Genomic DNA, 19855 nt, shown 5'->3' on the forward strand with positions numbered 1-19855 from the left:
ACAATACTATTGCTTTATCTCTATATATAAAAGGCACCACCAACGTTCTAAATGAAGCCTCCAGCCGGAAGTGTGAAGGGGGAGAGATATCCGGTTTCCCCATGAGTGTCTGCCCCGCCCTCGCTCTCTCTGTAACACAAACAGTGATGGAAAACACAGCAAAGCACGAAATCAAATCGCTCTCTCTGTAACAGTGAAGGACTCAGAGGGGAGAGAGGCCAGAAGCCCTCACTATCTCTGTAACGCAAACACAGCACAGCAGGAAAGAACACTGAAGGACTCGACTCCGAGGGGGGAGGGGACAGAGAGGACAGACAGCACAGGGGAAGGGAGAGAGGGCAGAGGGCAGGGACACACACACTCCCACATGCACACAGAAGAAAACCTTGCTAGCCCCCGTTTCATTTGCATCAGAAACGGGGCTTTTTTACTAGTTGTACAATAAGTATTGGAAGCTTCTGAAATTTGGTTTTATGTTTGTAACTTTCTATCCCTCTGATTTGGTTATCATACTACTTCTTTCTCTTCCATCACTGTTAGACTTCATAAAAAACTACTTTGGCCTTAGCCCAGAGCATCACAACTATGAGTCAGGACCCCAAATGGGGTCACCAAACCCACTTCCATAGCATCTCACAGATCAATCCAGAGAATTGTGGGTTATGTCCCCCGCAAGCCAGTGGAGATAGAGAGAACGCCAGAGCTCTGCCATATAGTACCCTGTGCAGGAGACTCGCCTCCAGTATTCTTGCTATCTAGCAGATGGACAGACATAACCTATGTGTCTCTGGATTGGTGCTGGTTCCCAGCCTGCCGTGGTCAGTTGAGCTCTGGGGGTTGAGTTCTGTGGCAGGCTAAGGATACACCTGGTGGTGCCAGGTCCCTTCCTGTCTCCCCCTCTCTCCTGCTGGCTCCCTGCCTCTGTATTTTGCTGGAAATTTCCTGCCTCTGTTAAACAAAAAAAAGAGCCAAAGGACTGATGGCTGCCTTCCCTCCTTGAGGCTTGCTTGTGCAGAGCTTTTTTGGGAGGCCTGGAGAGTTCTAGGGCTGTGTGTGCCCCGAGTGTAGCACCTGTGGCTCTGCCTGGATTCCTGCAATCGATGACAGAGTGAGTACACCCAAAGAACAAAAAAAAAAAAAAAAAAAACTTAGTCTTCAGTATTCATGCTGGATGAGTCTGTCAAGCAATGTGCCTGGTGTAACCGGAAAGTGGCATGGGGGAGGTGCTTGTCGGCGAGACTCCCTCCTTTCCTCATCACGAGTGAGGTGATTAAATTTGCAGATGACACAAAGCTATTCAAAGTTGTTAAATCATAAGCAGATGGTGAGAAATTGCAGGAGGACTTAGGGCATCCAAGTGGGAGATGAAATTTAATGTGGGCAAGCACAAAGTGACAAAGGGCTCTCAAGAATGAAACAAGTGTACTTTAATGGTAACCCGACACGGGCTGTGCTTTGGCGTAACAAACGCAATTCAAGCTGCACAAAGTGCATGAATATTCAAATCAAAAAGTATATGTAGTAGTCTGCTGAGAAAAATAGAAAACCAGTGTCTGGAATGGAGTAAAACGCCAAAAAAACAGGGACCCGCAATTACAAAGTGACTGCTGGGATTTTCCCGAATCATGCAGGACTGTCAGATGCAGCACAGGAGGAGATGTTGGCTGTCCAAACCTTTTTTAAACCCCGCTAAGCTAACCGCTTTTACCACATTCTCTGGCAACGAATTCCAGAGTTTAATTACACGTTGAGTGAAGAATGTTGCCCGGCCTGCCCTACTAGAGGACTGCTCTTGTACATCCCACAAGCTTCTGGATTGATCTGTGGGACACTATGGAAGGAAAAATTAGTTCTTACCTGATCATTTTCTTTCCATTAGTCCCAACAGATCAATCCAGAGGCCCGCCCTACTGTTCATTCTTTGTGCTTTCTCCTCCCAGTTGTCCTGTGAGGATTTACATCAGAGGTATTCCTAGCAGATTTGGATTAACATGATGGTCTCGAGGCCACAGTGAGTCTTCTGTGAATCTGTTGCACTTCCAACAGTCCATGCTTTCGGCAGTGGCTAATTCTTCATGCAGTTGGGGTTCCCATGCCTGTGCACATGGCCTGAGGGCTCTTGGGTTAGCCTCTTTGAGGTGGTTGGTGTTCAATTTTTTGGAGACAAGAGGTTTATCAGTTCTTGTTTCCTGGTTCTCTGGGTATCAGTTTATACTGGAAGTGAGTCTCCTACACAGAGTACTATATGGCAGAGCTCTGGCGTTCTCTCTATCTCCACCTGCTGGTGGGGAGACATAACCCACAAGTCTCTGGTTTGATCCATTGGGACTAATGCAAAGAAAATTATCAGGTAAGACCTAATTTTTCCATTTTGGATCTCAACCTAGGTGGGCTCTCCATAGATGCATCATTATTCTGTACCTCTGTGGGAGGAGTCACAAGCTTATTTGGTTGCAGCTAAGGGACACAACCATAAAAAGATTGGGAAGCACTGCCTTATTCCCTCCACTTTTCCCTTCTTCTTAGACAGTATAGCCAGGTAACTCACGTGCTTTCACTGGATTAAGGTTAAGAGGAAATTCTCACCTGAGGTTAAAGCTGTGCAATGGTCCAGTATGGCCATTGGAGTCTCAGCAGCTCTCTAAGATGCACCCAAATCCTCCTGGCCTGGAGGGAAGATCTGCTTTCCCATGTGCTCTGTGGTCCCCTCACCTGCCCCTGTCTGTATTAATGCATTATCAGTTCCCTTTGATTGATTAAAAGCACAAAGAAGAGGGAAAGGGGATTGACAAGTGCACTGAATGTAGTTAAACAGGTTCAGTATTTCAGAGGAAAAAAAACACCAAATCTTTTGAGTGTGAACCCAGATACATTAATGATATCCTGGAATACGTTCTGTGTACCACTGCTGGTTATGAACAGACAAAAGCAATTTAGTAAGACTTGGTTGAAGCAGAGGTTCTCAGCCCAGTCCTCGCGATACACCAAGCAAGCCTGGTTTCCAAGATATCCACAATGAATATGCATGAGATAAATTTGCATGCACTGCCTCCATTGTGTGCAAATCTATCTCATGCAGTAGCGTAGCCAGACCTCAATTTTTGGGTGGGCGTGACCCACATATTTCCTCTGTCCATCCCCCTCCCGTAAAGATAAATACCTGGGCTGGCGGGAATCTCCGGGCCCTGCCAGCTGAAGAATCTTCTGGAAGCCCCCAAGGCTTGAGAAGTCTCATCCCTGCGCCAGTCACCAGCTTGGTGGGAAGCAGCGTTCAACAGCGTTGCCTGCCTGCCTTTTAAAATAATTCGTCTCCCCAGGCTCCGCTGCATTTATTTCTTCGCCCATCGCAAAGCGCTGCCGTTCGCACAGGCAGCTCTGCTCCCCTTTGCCGCGTCCATCCGGCCCTCTCTGATCCACTTCCTGTAGTGGATACGTAGGACCAGATGGACGCGGCAAAGGGGAGCGGAGCTGCCTGTGCGAACGGCAGCGCTTTGCGACGGGCGAAGAAGTAAATGCAGCGGAGCCTGGGGAGACAATTTTAAAAGGCAGGCAGGCAACGCTGCTGAATGCTGCTTCCCGGACCCGACGGAGCCGCGGGAGAAAAGGCAGCGACAGCAGCAAGATGTTGGATGGGCGGGCCTGGAGGGAAAGTGGCTGTGGCTGGGCCCGTCCAGGCCCGCCCGTGGTTACGCCCCTGATCTCATGCATATTCATTGTGGGTATCCTGAAAACCTGACTGGCTCGGTGTGTCCCGGACTGAGTTAAGAATCCTTGGATTAGAGAGAGCTTTTCTGATTTGTTTTCTAACTAAATGCCTCGGCTTCTATAGGTGTCTAAATTAAATGCAGTGGAAAAGGAGCTGTCGGACGTAGCTGAAAAGCTGAAGACATCAGGCAAAGGTATGAGAATTATTTGATTATTATTATTTTTTTGCCTGCAGAAGTGATCAAGGACATGTCGGGGGGGGGGGGGGGGGGTCGTCCTTGTAGTGTGAAAGGACTGCTGCTAGTACTGAGAGACAACAGGCACAGGTAAGTAAAGCAGAAAATGTTCAGCCAATGTTACACACATCTTCCCCACTCTTGGGAATCTCATTCCAGGTAAAAGACACTGAAATGATGATAGGAGCTGTGTGTACCAAGGACCATTTATTTCTGCACCTAAAACACCATCTAATATGCATTTAACCTTATTAAACTACCACCAAAGTGTTTTTAGGATCTTTATCAGCCAGGAAATTTACAGTTCATTTGTCCATTAAAGGTATTCCTGGTTTCATACGAGCTTCATAAGCTACTGTTGTGTTTTCTTTCACACCCATATACATAGAAATGGAGTATAACCCCCTCCTTACACCAGCCTGTAGTATTTTTTCTAATTACTTACTTAAAAGGTAATAAATAGAAAGAAAAGAAAGTTAAGATACCTTTTTTTATTGAACTAACAACATCTTTTTTATTAGCTTACAAAGGCAATATCTTAGATCAGAAATGAACCAATGATGGTTCATTATATATATCAGAATATATATGTAAAACAAAAGCATTCCAATACCAGTCTCAAGGAGAAAGGTAGGAGTATGTGGGGGGAGGGAGCAATGGATGGGTGGTCAGAGGCTGACAAAGCAGTATAATGTGATAGGAAACCCAGATCTTTGTTCTGTCTGCTAATATTTCATCATTTTACTTCAAAGGTTTTACGTTCCTGGATGATTTTGAAACTTTATTTTATTATTCTCACTATAAAGTAATGCAGTGCTCTGGTTTGACAAAATTATGTCCTACAGAGGTGTCGCTCTGGTTAGCACTGTGGTGCCGATATAAATTGAGCCTAGTTTTAAGCATTTGACCTGTCTCTCCAGCATAGCATCCTTCTTCACATTTTTTAATGTTGTACTAGGAAAAAATGCCCGTTTCTGAGCGGAATGAAACGGGCGCTAGCAAGGGGTCCCCTCCCTCCGTCCCTCAAAACTACTTGCCTTGTTCGCCCTCCCTCCGTCCGTCGAAGCTACTTGCCTTGTTCGCTGTGGGCCGTTTCGGCCGTGGAGTGTCAATAGCTCCGCCCTCGACGTCATGACGTTTTGACGCGTCATGACGTTTTGACGCGAGGGCGGTGCAGACACTCCAGGGCACACCGGATATCTCGGGCGCCTCAACTTCCGTGGAGGCTTCAGAACGTTGGGGTTGCCTTTTATATATATAGATAATATACACCACATTTTGAAGAGACATTTTTAAATACATATCAGACTAAATCCCTAAAATACTACTGATATATTGATGTCATTTTTATGATTTAGACTGAGTGAGAAGAGACTCTTGAACAATTTTAGCTCTTTCAATGCATACCATCCTTCAGTCAAATTCAAAATTGATTACTCCGCGGAAAAAGTCAACTTTCTAGACACCACAGTCTCTATCAAAAATGGCTATATAAAAACATCTATATACAGGAAGCCAACTGACAGATGCATCTACCCCCACAATTTAAGCTTCTACCCTTGACGTACAAAAAAATTCATAAGTACATAAGTAATGCCACACTGGGAAAAGTCCACATGTCCATCAAGCCCAGCATCCTGTCCATGACAGCGGCCAATCCAGGCCAAGGGCACCTAGCGAGCTTCCCAAATGTATACCTTCAAGCCACGCAATGTCACCATGTCTGCTCTGACCCAAAGGACAGAGATAAATACCTCAAAATCCTGATTCAATCCTTCAAACAAAAAGGTTACAACTAGGGCTGCGTTTTGATTAAGTTTTTTAATCGTGATTAATTGCATGCGATTAAAGTTCGTTTATACATTTATTTATTTCCCGCTGCAGCTCCTTGTGACTGTAGGCAAATCACTTAAATCTCCATTGCCCCGGGAACCAAATAAGTACATAAGTACATAAGTAGTGCCATACTGGGAAAGACCAAAGGTCCATCTAGCCCAGCATCCTGTCACCGACAGTGGCCAATCCAGGTCAAGGGCACCTGGCACGCTCCCCAAACGTAAAAACATTCCAGACAAGTTATACCTAAAAATGCGGAATTTTTCCAAGTCCATTTAATAGCGGTCTATGGACTTGTCCTTTAGGAATCTATCTAACCCCTTTTTAAACTCCGTCAAGCTAACCGCCCGTACCACGTTCTCCGGCAACGAATTCCAGAGTCTAATTACACGTTGGGTGAAGAAAAATTTTCTCCGATTCGTTTTAAATTTACCACACTGTAGCTTCAACTCATGCCCTCTAGTCCTAGTATTTTTGGATAGCGTGAACAGTCGCTTCACATCCACCCGATCCATTCCACTCATTATTTTATACACTTCTATCATATCTCCCCTCAGCCGTCTCTTCTCCAAGCTGAAAAGCCCTAGCCTTCTCAGCCTCTCTTCATAGGAAAGTCGTCCCATCCCCACTATCATTTTCGTCGCCCTTCGCTGTACCTTTTCCAATTCTACTATATCTTTTTTGAGATACGGAGACCAGTACTGAACACAATACTCCAGGTGCGGTCGCACCATGGAGCGATACAACGGCATTATAACATCCGCACACCTGGACTCCATACCCTTCCTAATAACACCCAACATTCTATTCGCTTTCCTAGCCGCAGCAGCACACTGAGCAGAAGGTTTCAGCGTATCATCGACGACGACACCCAGATCCCTTTCTTGATCCGTAACTCCTAACGCGGAACCTTGCAAGACGTAGCTATAATTCGGGTTCCTCTTACCCACATGCATCACTTTGCACTTGTCAACATTGAACTTCATCTGCCACTTGCACGCCCATTCTCCCAGTCTCGCAAGGTCCTCCTGTAATCGTTCACATTCCTCCTGCGACTTGACGACCCTGAATAATTTTGTGTCATCGGCGAATTTAATTACCTCACTAGTTATTCCCATCTCTAGGTCATTTATAAATACATTAAAAAGCAACGGACCCAGCACAGACCCCTGCGGGACCCCACTAACTACCCTCCTCCACTGAGAATACTGGCCACTTTGATTGTATTTCAGAAAGGTGGTATATCAAATCCATCCCCCTTCCATTCCCTAAAGGACTGATCTTCCTCCCTCCCACTCCCCCAGATCCAACATATCTCCCTTTCTCTTCCTTCCTTCCTTCCCTCCCTTTCCTCTTCCCCCAGGCCCATTATCTGAGTAGCCTAGTGGTTAGTGCAACAGACTTTGATCTTTGGGAACTGGGTTTGATTCCCACTGCAGCTCCTTGTGACTCTGGGCAAGTCACTTAACCCTCCATTGCCCCTGGTACAAATAAGTACCTGTATATATGTAAACCGCTTTGAATGTAGTTGCAAAATACCACAGAAAGGCGCTATATCAAGTCCCAGTTCCCTTTCCCCTCCCTCCTATTCAGTACCTCATCCTCCCTCCCCTCCACCCTCATGAGTAGCAACACAAATTTGGTGGTGAGCAGCACAAAATTCTTTTTTATGGCTGCTGGAGCTTTGGCAATAGCTTCCACTGGTGACCCCTCCAGTTCTGCTTGCAGGTCTGCAGCTCACTGCACTCCCCAAGTCTGAAGCTTTCCCTGTGACCCATCCCGCCCATGCAAAAGCAGGAGGTGATATCAGTGGAGGCAGAACGGGCCAGAGGGAAAGCTCTGAAGCAGACTGGAGGCAGCATATGTGCATCACTGCCTCTGCTGAGGACCAGCAGAAGATCATTTTGAAGGTAGACTGACTTGTATGTGGAGGGGAGGGGGGGGAGTGATGTTGAATCCTGGTTGGAGGGAAAGATGCTGGATCATGCTGAGGACAGGGAGTGGGACAGGCAGAAGAGACGTTTGGAGGAGACAGGAGATGGTGCAGTGTGATTAAATCGACTAAGTGCAGTTTTTCTTTTTTAATCGCTATTAGTGCATTGCTCACATTGTTAACTGCAATTAACTTGCAGCCTTAGATACAACCTCGAAATAATCTCCAAGAAGATTGCTTCCTCCTTCAAAACACCCAGGGAAAACCTATTGCAGTGCAAAGGAAAGAAAACCACAGAGAGAATGCCCCTTGTAATGGCATACAGTCCAGAGATAGAAGAAGAAGAATCAAAAAAGATCTACAGTCTGTACTCCAGGAGGATGAATTATTGAAAGAGATATTCCCAGCTCCACCTATGCTGGCCTTCCAACAACCACCTAATCTGAAATAAATAAAATTTAGTAAAAAGCAAGCTTCCAATAGAAGCTGTAAAAGAGAATGGCACACATCCCTGCAATATACCAAACTGCAAACCGTGTCAAAACATATCACAGGCCCCCCTTCCCCAGTCACTCACATGAGAAAAACATTCAGAATAAGGGAATCCTACACGTGCTCATCTTCAAATGTAGTGTATATTATTCAGTACATAAAAGAAAAAAAATGTGAGGAAGGATGCTATGATAGGGAGACGGCCAAACGCTTAAGATTAGGCTCAATTTACATCGGCACCACATTAAACACCACAGTGATAACCAGAGTGACACCTCTGTAGGACACTGTTTTGCCAGACCAGAGTACTGCATTAATGACTTCATGGTGAGAATAGTAAAAGGAAATTTCAAAACCATTCAGGAACTTAAAACCTTTGAAGTTAAAATCATCAATATATATAAAAGGCGAGTGTCGTACTCACTCGCAAATGCGCAGTAGAGACCTCTGCCCCGCCCCCGCATCAATACGTGATGACAGGGGGCGGAACAGAGAGGGTCTGTACTGCGCATTTCTGAGGGAGGGACACCGCCGTCTAACGCTCCCCCCACCCGAGTCGCCGCTGCCACCCACCTTCTACCCGGTCGGGCCCTCGCTCCACTATTGAAACAGCGAGGGTCCGGGAACGCAGCACTGAGCTCTGCTGAGCTGCCGACATCGCCCTTCCTTCTTCTTCTCTGCCTCTGTCCCGCCCTCGACGACGTTACGTCACACGAGGGCGGGACAGGCAAAGAACGAAGGCTGAGGTCGGCAGCTCAGCAGAGCTCAGTGCTGCGTTCCCGGACCCTCGCTGTTTCAATAGCGGAGCGAGGGCCCGGCCGGGTGGAAGGTGGGTGGTGACGGCTCGGGGGGGGGGGGGCGCGAATTCGGAGGGGGAGGGGCAGCGGCGAACTCGGTGGCGGGCCTTTCACCCCCCCCCCCCCTTCCTATAATAGCCCGTTTTTACGGGCTCAAAGGCTAGTGATGAAATATTTTGACACCCACCAGACAGGACAAAGATCTGGGTTTCTTATTGCATTATAAACCGTAAAATTATACTGCTTTGTCACCCTCTGAAGACCCATCCATCTCCCTGTTTCTTTTCTCCACCCATGCCTTTCTCCATGAGACTGTCATTGGAATGCTTTTATGTTTTACTTACATAATCTGATATGTCATCATTTGCTCTTTTTTTTTCAAATGTAATTTTTATTGCACTTATATAAAGTTAACAAAGTAGAATGGAATACAAAGTGCCAAAATTGAGCATTAATTGTATGAGAAAAAGGATAACAGTAAGAAGATAAGCTTCCAGCATGAAGCATAACCATGAGCAGTTGTATCAAGGCATTGGAATCAAACATATAAACGGCGAGTGACCGTACTCACTCGCAAATGCGCAGTAGAGACTTCCCTCTCTGCCCCGCCCCCGCTTCAATACATGATGATGGGGGCGGGACAGAGAGGGAAGTCTCTACTGGCATGCTGCAGACGTTGGAACCACCCCCCCTCCCCCGGAGTCGCCACCGCCCCTCCATCTGACCCGAGCACTGTGAACTTACATCAGCACGCAGCAGCAGGCACATCAGCAAAGCTGCCGTCGGGCTTCCTTCTCTGCCTTTGTCCCGCCCTCGCCGACGTTACGTCACACAAGGGCGGGACACAGGCAGAGAAGGAAGCCCGCCCCGACGGCTGCTTTGCTGATGTGCCTGCTGCTGTGTGCTGATGTAAGTTTACAGTGCTGCTCGGGCTGGGTGGAGGGGCAGTGACTCCGGGGGGGGGGGGGGGGGGGGGGGGCTCGGAACCCCCCCTCCCCCCCCATTCCAGAAGTATCCCGTTTTCACGGGGTCAACGGCTAGTAGATTATTAACTGGTGTTGACGTATCTATTCTGAGCCATTTATGTTTGCGTTTACAATTTGGACCAATGTACTTTAAAGAGGTATCTTCATATTAACATAAAAAGAACTGAATTCCACCGTAAGAAAATGGAGAGATTAGAATTCTCCGAGGACAAGCAGGCTAATATTCTCACAGTTGGGTAACGTTGTGCCCAAGAAGGTTGACACCATGTACCGGATCTACAGCACACCTGGTTTTGATATGCCTCAGTTGCCTCACAATTCTATGGTGGTGGAATCCGCTCTCAAAAGAGCCAAGAGTTCTCAGGACTATGCCTTGGCGCTCCTAGGCAGAGAAGCCAGAGTCTTGGACTCTTTTGGGAGGAAGATGTTTCACGTCTCCATGTTCCTGTCCTGTATTCAATCTTACCAGCTCTTCATGAGTGTGTACTTGCAGGACTTGGTGCACAAGTTGCTGGACTGTGCGGAGTGTCTCCCACCAGAGCAGGCCGAGTCAGTGCACCAGTTGGCCAAGCAGCAGAAAGTGTGTCATAAGTTCTTGGCCTACAACACTTTTGATGTGACATCCAGGATCTTTACTCAAAGTGTAGCAATGCGCAGACTCTTATGGCTGCATGTTTCTGACTTGGAACAGTCTGTTCAGCAGAGGTTGGCAGATGCCCCATTCCTTTTGGAGAGAAGGTTGAAGAGGTCACTGACCAAATCAAGAAACACTGATACCATCTCTTCTCTCTCCCGCCAAGCGTCTTCTGCATCTGCCTCCTCTTCCAGGAGGTTTTTTGGAAAGTCGAGAAGGGGTGCCTACTCCTCTCAGAGGCGTAGGTATACCGCCTCCTCTCAGCAGCCTGTTCAAGCTCAACCCCAGTGCACTCATTCTTATCAACAGTGTGCGCCCAAAGCCCCTGCTGCTCCTCGGTCAAAGCAAGGGATAAGCTTTTGACTGGCTCCAGTAGAGCGTAGCCGCTCTCAAAGTGTCCATTCCGGACAACTTGCTGGACATTTTTCCACGAAAGGTGTGGCCCCTTATAACCTCCAACTGGTGGGTTCTCCAAATAATCTTTCTCGGATGCGCCCTCAATTGGCTTCACAAACATCCAAATTGCCCACCAAGAGCTCATTACTTGAGCTCTCAGCACAAAAGGGTACTTGCAGAGGAACTCTCCGCTCTGCTGAAGACCCGTGCAGTCGAGCCCTTTCCACCAGGGGAGGAAGGGCAGGGATTCTATTCCAGGTACTTTCTAGTGCAGAAGAAGACGGAGGGGATGCATCCCTAGACCTAAGAGTCCTGAACAAATTCCTGGTCAAAGAAAAGTTCAGGATGGTTTCTCTGGACACCCTTCTTTCCATGATTCAGGAAAACGATTGGCTATGCTCTCTGGACTTGAAGGATGCATATTTATTTATTTATTTATTTATTTTTATTTATTTATTTGTTACATTTGTACCCCACATTTTCCCACCTATTTGCAGGCTCAATGTGGTTTACATGGTACCGTAGAGGCTGTTGCCAATTCGGTTGATAACAGATACAAAGTTATGTGGTGGTCAGGTAACAAGGGGTCGAAAGAGGTAAAGATTATACATTGTCCAGTACGATCATTAGTTAAGATATGTTGCTGGGTGCTGGGATTTTATGTTGGATCGTTGGGATAGGCTTTTTTTGAATTGGTGAGTCTTCAGTGATATCCTGAAGTGCATATACGCACATTCCGATACTTCTAGCTCACTGGAAGTATTTCTGCTGGGAACACACCACTGCTTGTTGCTTTTTGGCCTTATGTCAGCACCCAGGGTCTTCACAAAATGCGTGGCAGTAGTAGCATCTTCACTGGTGGACCATCTGTTCCAGTTTCACTCTGGGATTCCCATTTCAAATCCCTCAGCCACAGAATGTGCTGATGACGGATGAATTACTTCTGGGTTGGGGAGCGCATGTAGATGGGTTCCACACTCAAAGGATTTGGTTTGTCCAGGAAACCAATTTTCAGTCCAACCTCTGGAGCTTCGGTTGATCTGGAATGCTGTAAAGGCTTTCAGAGATTGTCTGTCTCATCAAATTATTCTCATTCAAATGGACAATCAGGTTGCCATGTATTACACCAACAAGCAGGGGGACACCAGATCACGCCCTCTGTGTCAGGAGGCCATCCGGATGAGGGATTGGGCTCGGCTGCAGGGTATGTACCTGCGAGCCACTTATCTGGGGGGCAACAGACTGAGCAGGGTTATACAACCGCACGAGTGGTCTCTTGTTACCTGAGAGATCTTCTGAGTGTGGCACATCCCGTCGGTGGATCTCTTTGCCACTCATCTCAATCAAAGACCCTCAGTTTTGTTCTAGGTTTCAAGCCTTCCTTCTGCATTGGGGGACAGGTCTCCTGTACACGTATTCTCCCATGCCTCTCGTGGGGAAGACTTTGCTGAAACTGAAGCAAGACCGAGGAGCCATGTTTCTGATCACGCCTTACTGGCCTCGACAGGTTTGGTTCCCTCTGCTTCTGGTGTTATCCTCCGAAGAACCATAGAGACTGGATTGTTTTCCGACCCTCATAACTTAGAACGAAGGATCTCTTCTGCATCCCAGTCTTCAATCTGTAGCTCTCACGGCTTGGATGTTGAGAGCTTAGAATTTGCTTCCTTAGGTCTGTCTGAGGGTGTCTCCCAGGTCTTGCTGGCTTCCAGGAAAGATTCCACTATTGCCTTTGAAAGCTAATCAAAAATGTATTTAGTCCAATAAAAAAAGGTATCATCTTATTTACTTTGTTTTGTTTTATTTCTGTTTATTACCTTTAAAAGTTGCCTAACACAGAAGCAAATCCCATGGTCAGCATTTCAACTCGGCTCTCACAGTTCTTTCTTTTTCAGGCAGAGAGCATTGTTGATTACATGTGTTGTGTGTGCTTAATTTAATGTTTGCTTTCATATCTGGTGTCAGAATAAGGTTTTTTGGCTTCTGAAGGACTAAGCTGCATTTTACCAGTGAAGGATCTCGATAGCTTTGTCTTTGTTGAGTAGTATGTATCAATATGGTTATGGAACTTTTGTGCTTCTACAGATCAGTCCCAGTCTGCCGCTCAGGATTCTCTGGATGCATTCATGACCGAAATCAAATCGGGCACCTCCTTGGATGGTGTGTCCCGCAAGAAGTTGCACTTGAAGTCTTTCGAACTGAAGAAGGAGCAGCAGAGACTGAAGGGGCTGATAAAGATTGTGAAACCCACAGAATTACCTTTCCTGAAGTCTCAGTAAGATTGGCTAGGGGTAGAAATTGCCGGATACCTAAAAACAAACTTGCTGCTAATACATTAGGCGCCATTGTAGTAGGCCTGGGGCTGCCCTTAGCGTCCGCATAATGGAGTTGGGGAGGAGATGGAGAGAAATAAAACATTTAAAGAAAAAATAAACAACCCCCCCCTTCAAAAAAAAAGGTACAGAGAAGGGTGACAAAATGATAAAGGGGATGGGACAACTTCCCTATGAAGAAAGGCTAAAGTGGCTTGGATTCTTCAGCTTGGAGAAGAGATGGCTGACGGGAGATATGATAGGAGGTGTATAAAATACTGAGTGGAGTGGAACGGGTAGATGTGAATTGTTTGTATACTCTTTCCAAAAATACTAGAACTAGGGGACATGCAATGAAGCTACTAATAAATTTAAAGCAAACCAGAGTAAATATTTCTTCACTGAACGTGTAATTAAACTCTCTGGAATTCATTGCCAGAGAATGTGATAAAAGCAGTTAGCTTAATAGGGTTTAAAAAAAAAAAGGTTTGGATAATTTCCTAAAAGAAATTAATACAGACAGAGAGGGCACTACAGTATACAAGCAAACAAGTCCAAAGAAAAAAGCAACACTGGGCCTTCAGAACTAGGACAACAGGAGTATTTTATTGATCAATGACCCGACACGGGGCCGTGTTTCGGCGCTAACAAAGGCGCCTGCCTCAGGGGTCTAAATAAACATATAAATACATATATAAAAGAATTAATACATATATAAAAATTGATAATTGATATAATAAAACATGATGGACGCATCACATTTAAATTTAAAACATAGACAGTGTGTCAAAGTGAAAATGATAACAATAAATTATCAAAGATATATCATATAGAGAGTAAAACAACAACCAGAGGAAAAATATAGAGAGTAAAACAACAACCAGAGGAAAAATATAGAGAGTTTATTGTTATCATTTTCACTTTGACACACTGTCTATGTTTTAAATTTAAATGTGATGCGTCCATCATGTTTTATTATATCAATTATCAATTTTTATATATGTATTCTTTTATATATGTATTTATATGTTTATTTAGACCCCTGAGGCAGGCGCCTTTGTTAGCGCCGAAACACGGCCCCGTGTCGGGTCATTGATCAATAAAATACTCCTGTTGTCCTAGTTCTGAAGGCCCAGTGTTGCTTTTTTCTTTGGACTAAAAGAAATTAAGCCATTATTAAGGTGGACTTGGGAAAATCCACTGCTTATTTCTATCATAAAAAAGCATACCAAAAGCATAAAATCTGTTTTACTGATCTGGGATTCTGCCAGGTACTTGTGACCTGGATCGGCCACTGTTGGAAACAGCATACTGGGCATGATGGACCTTTGGTCTGTCCCAGTACGGCAACGCATATGTTCATATGACCTTCCCCCCCCCCCCCCCCCCCCCCCCAAAAAAAAATGAAAGCCAAAAGGCAGGTGCCTTGGCCATGTATAGGTTTTCCTTGCTACGCACAGTAGTACAATAAAATGTCTGGCCTGGGAGCAAGAACGTGGTGCTTTTACATGCTCCATGACAACTTATGAGCTGTAGGCTAGAGAGGGGGTTGGCCTGTGCAAAATGTAACACCTTTTCAGGATGATTTTGTAACATTCTGCCTAACTTGTGCAGTGAGTAAACACAGGTTATGCCAGGAACTTTTTCTTTTTGATTGTTATCCCAATAAAAATAATCACACACATGTTATTTAGCACACAAAAATGTTTCTTGCAAATTTATGCATACACTTGAAAATGCAAAGTGTGCAGAAAGTCCAGACTCCGCTCCCAGGAACAACTCTGCTCTCCATAGATAAATGTAAAAACAATGGCAAGCCACACAGGTAATTTACAGCAAGTTATTCCGTGCATAAAACAGTAGTTGGTGCACGTAAAAGAAAATTATAAGGTCAAAATGAATGGAAGGTTAGAAACTTTGAAATCAACTTGTGGAGTACCACAGGATTCACCATTATTGCCAACTTTATTCAATATTTCAATATTTTAATTTGCTCTTTGCGAAAAATTAGAACAAGCTGGTTTCCAATGCTTTGTGTGTATCAATGACCTCACTATTTTATTACTCATAAATTCTGTTTTCAAAAGTGTGTCTTGCTAATTGAAATATGAATGGCTAAACATAAATTGAAATGTAATAAAGACAAAACAAGAGGGGGGAGATCACGTGATGCTAGGCTAGCGAGAGGCAGCTGTAGAGAGGAGCCCCCCCCCCCCCCCCCCCCCCCCCCCCACCGTTTATCATTGAGCGATTCGAGGGATAGAACCTCTCCAAAAAAAACCCAGCCCTGGGTCATTTAAGGTGGGCGAAGGAGCACAGATCCCGGGAAGCTAGACCAGAGATTTTTGGAAGCGCTGATGGTGGCGAAATCGCAAAGGAAAGACGGAGCTCGAGGCCACACGGCAGATTCCAAGATGGCGGAGACTGGCTCTGCGGGCGAGTCGACAGTGGGCTCTGCATGGGCGGTAGAGATAGTGGCGGAGGTCTCAGCGCTGCTGGAACTGATGGTGGACCGTTAACTGCAGCGTATATCTGATAAATTAGAGGCGATGGACGGCAAGCAGGGTGGGCTAAGGTCCGATCTTACTACCTTTCAACAGCGATTATTGGATGTGGAGGACAAATGTAATCAACAAGACAGTCAGCAGCAGAAAATGCAGAGCAAGATTGAACACCTAGAGGCTAAGCTAGACTATCTGGAGAACAGATCGCGGCAAAATAATCTCAGGTTAGTGGGCCTCCCAGAAACTATAAAAGAGTCTGACCTGCGTAGCTTTCTGGAGACTTGGTTAACTAAAGCACTGTAACTTCCGCTAACTGAGGGGCCCCTAAGGATTGAGAGAGCGCACCGGTTGGGAGCGGTGCGTACAGAGATGGCCCGCCCGCGAATTGTAATCATGAAAGTCCTTAATTATGCCCATAAACAAGACATTTTGAGGGCATTGCGACAGAAGGGAGCCTTACATTATGAGAATCAGCAAGTCTTGTGCTTCCAGGATTTCTCTGCGGCAGTCCATCCAGTCTGCCCAACAAGATAAACTCATTTTACATGGTATGTGATACTTTATATGTATACCCGAGTTTGATTTGTCCTTGCCTTTCTCAGGGACCAGACCGTAGAAGTTCCAAGTACTTTTCTTGTACTAAGTTCTGAAGCTAACATCGAAGCCCCTTAAAATTTACACTCCAGCCCATCCCTATCTATTCAGTCACGATCAGCCGGTGGGGGGAAGAGGGGTTGGTGGTGGGGAGGCGAAGATAGTGGTGGGCAGACTTATACGGTCTGTGCCAGATCCGGTGGTGGGAGGCGGGACTGGTGGTTGGGAGGCAGAGAATAGTGCTGGGCAGACTTATACGGTCTGTGCCAGAGCCGGTGGTGGGAGGCGGGGCTGGTGGTTGGGAGGAGGGGATAGTGCTGGCCAGACTTATAAGGTCTGTGCCCTGAAAAAGACAGGTACAAATCAAGGTAAGGTATACACATGAGTTTAACTTGTTGGGCAGACTGGATGGACCGTGCGGGTCTTTTTCTGCTGTCATCTACTATGTTACTATGTTATCAGAGCGTAGACCATAGAAGTCTGCCCATCTCCTGTTTTGTTTCCAATTACCGGCGTCGCCAACCAATCTCCGCTAAGATTCCATGGAACCGTTCCTTCTAAACAGGATTCCTTTGTGTTTATCCCATGCATGTTTGAATTCCATTACCGTTTTCATCTCCACCACCTCCCGCAGGAGGGCATTCCACATATCCACCACCCTCTCCGTGAAAAAATACTTCCTGCCATAGTCCTGAGTGCCCCCCTTCAACCTCAATTCATGTCTCTAGTTCTACCGCCTTCCCGTCTCTGGAAAAGGTTCGTTTGCTGATTAATACCTTTCAAATATTTGAATGTCTGTATCATATCACCCCTGTTTCTCCTTTCCTCCAGGGTATACATGTTCAGGTCAGCTAGTCTCTCCTCGTATGGTTTGCAACGCAAATTCCATACCATTTTCGTAGCTTTTCTTTGCACCGCTTCCAGTCTTTTTACATCTTTAGCAAGATACGGCCTCCAAAACTGAACACAATACTCCAAGTGGGGCCTCACCAACGACTTGTAGAGGGGCATCAACACCTCCTTTCTTCTGCTGGTTATGCCCCTCTCTACGCTGCCTAGCATCCTTCTGGCCATGGCCGTCGCCTTGACACATTGTTTCTTCACCTTCAGATCCTCCAACACCGACACCCCAAGGTGTCTCTCGTGAGTCGAGCTTACTAATCTCTCCCCTCCTATCCTGTATCTCTCTTTTGTGTTTCCGCACCCGAAGTGCATCACTCTACACTTCTTGGCATTAAATTTTAACTTAAGAAAAGTAAATCTGGGGACCTATAAACTATAAGGTTTCTCCAAATATTTAATAAATACATAAAAATAGAAACCTATTATATCTCTGCCTATGGTGACTAAAAAACCTTATGTGATTAGTGTAAAACAATATAGCTGTATAAACATATTTGAACAGTGCTCAGAACTGGGTTTTTTAGTCACCATAGGCAGAGATATAATAGGTTTCTATTTTTATGTATTTATTAAATTTTAACTGCCAGACCCTCGACCATTCTTCTAAGGTTCGAAGATTCCTTCTCATCGTTTCTGCTTCCTCCAGGGTATCCACTCTATTGGCTATTTTCGTGTCATCTGCAAAAAGGCACACCTTTCCTTCCAACCCTTCAGCAATATTTCCCACAAATATATTAAACAGAATAGGCCCCAGCACCAACCTCTGAGGAAATCCACTGCTCACTTTCCTTTCCTCCGAGCGGATTCCATTTACCACCACCCTCTGCCACCTGTCGGTCAACCACTTTCTTATCCAGTTCACCACTTTCGGTCCTAAGTTCAACCCTTTCAGCTTATTCACGAGTCTTCTGTATATTTGTTTTATGTCAAATTTTACTGTTGTGTAAAAGGTTTTTATGGATGTTTTATTGTGGTCTGCCTAGTATTACTTTGTTTTTCTCTTATCAAGTGGCAAGGGCTTGGAATGCAATACCAGTTTATATATAAAGAAGACAAATCTAATTATATGTTTAAAGAAAGCTGTAAAAACCATTTTATTTCAGAAATATGTTGTGGATAGATGATCTGTCTAGTTAAGAGTTTAGATATTGGATGTAAATTTACAATATTTTTATGGTATTGTTTTGAATTAATGTAATTCCTGGTTTTCTGTCCTCTTCTAATGTAATCCGCTTTGAACTAATTGACGGTGGCGGAACATAAGAGACTGATGTAATGTAATTTCAAGAAATGGACTTATTTGTCTGGTTTGACAAAGGTATAAGAAGTGAGTGACTTGTGTAAGTGATTTGCAGGGCCAGTGGCAGAGCAGAGTCTAGAACCCATAGTTGACAATCGGACACCATCCACCTCTAGTACCTTAGTTGCTGGCTGTCTCCCTGTATTTAGCTCACATCTTTTCATTGTGCTTGAGTAATGAAAAATAATCTTATAAACCTCTTTTCCCCAAAACTCTATGAGTTGGTATACAGTGTAATAAAATACATACAGTTGATTCATTTGCTGATTTCTCAAAATGCATTGCATTCAGGTACAGTAGACCTTCCTTCTGGTCGCTCTTCTCGGAAAGCTCTAAGCAAAACCAGGCTGGCAGGAGGAGCAAATGGTACAAGAGCTCGCGAGAGCTCTTTAATTTTGGACCATCTATATATATAAAAGGCACCACTGAAGCCTCCAGCCGGAAGTGTGAAGCGCCAGAGATATCCGGTTTCCCCATGAGTGAAGGAAAACAGCACAGCAGGAAATCCCACGAAACTGTGAAGGACTCAGAGGGTGGAGGGGAGAGAGATGCCCTCACTCTCTCTGTAACAAAAACACAGAACAGCAGGAAACAACACTGAAGGACTGGACTCGGAGGGGGGAGGGGGAGGGAGAGATGGCAGAGGGCAGGGACACACACACTCCCACATGCACACTCTGAAGAAAACCTTGCTAGCCCCCGTTTCATTTGCATCAGAAACGGGGTTTTTTTACTAGTGTTCTAATATTCCTTTCTTTTTTCCTTGTTTTTTTTTTGGTAATGAAGGCAGTACCAAATTAGAGACAAGACATTTTAAATGAGTCCACATGCTACAGAAAGAGAGAGACTGAGAGATGCATTAACACGGCAAGAAAAAGGCACCCAGGCTACCACCAGTTTTTTGGCTATGTTGAGCCCCCCCTAGCCTTAGGTGCACAAGGTCGTCTTAAGTTCCATAGCACCAGTCTCCCTTAGTTTGCTTGTAGCTTGTTCTGGAACCTTTGAGGTATTAGGTTTTCATGATGTGTTTCTTCTTTTGTTTAACTTGGAAGGCAATCGGCAGGTCTTGGCAGCAAGCCCCGAACTTTGGCACTTCCTATGTTTGGAGCCATGAAAGGTGGAAGCAAATTCAAACTGAAGACAGGAACAATAGGGGTAAGTTTGTTTTTTCGGTTCTTGTACAGAAGGAGGGAAGGCATCTGGAGAGAGAATCTTCGGTTCTGTATGCTT

The 19855-nt window shown here is 45.4% G+C and overlaps 1 protein-coding gene across 1 annotated transcript in view; it reads left to right on the forward strand.

Moving 5' to 3' along the window:
• Window positions 1-19855, forward strand: part of SLC4A1AP (solute carrier family 4 member 1 adaptor protein) — an 85344-nt gene that overhangs the window by 39840 nt on the left and 25649 nt on the right. Inside the window, exons 7-9 of the mRNA XM_030194580.1 lie at window positions 3830-3899; window positions 13098-13287; window positions 19678-19780. Of these exons, the coding sequence (XP_030050440.1) occupies window positions 3830-3899; window positions 13098-13287; window positions 19678-19780 (363 nt within the window). The remainder of the gene's footprint in view (window positions 1-3829; window positions 3900-13097; window positions 13288-19677; window positions 19781-19855) is intronic.

This window comes from Microcaecilia unicolor, chromosome 3 (genome assembly GCF_901765095.1).
Source record: "Microcaecilia unicolor chromosome 3, aMicUni1.1, whole genome shotgun sequence".
Taxonomy (NCBI): Eukaryota; Metazoa; Chordata; class Amphibia; order Gymnophiona; family Siphonopidae; genus Microcaecilia; species Microcaecilia unicolor.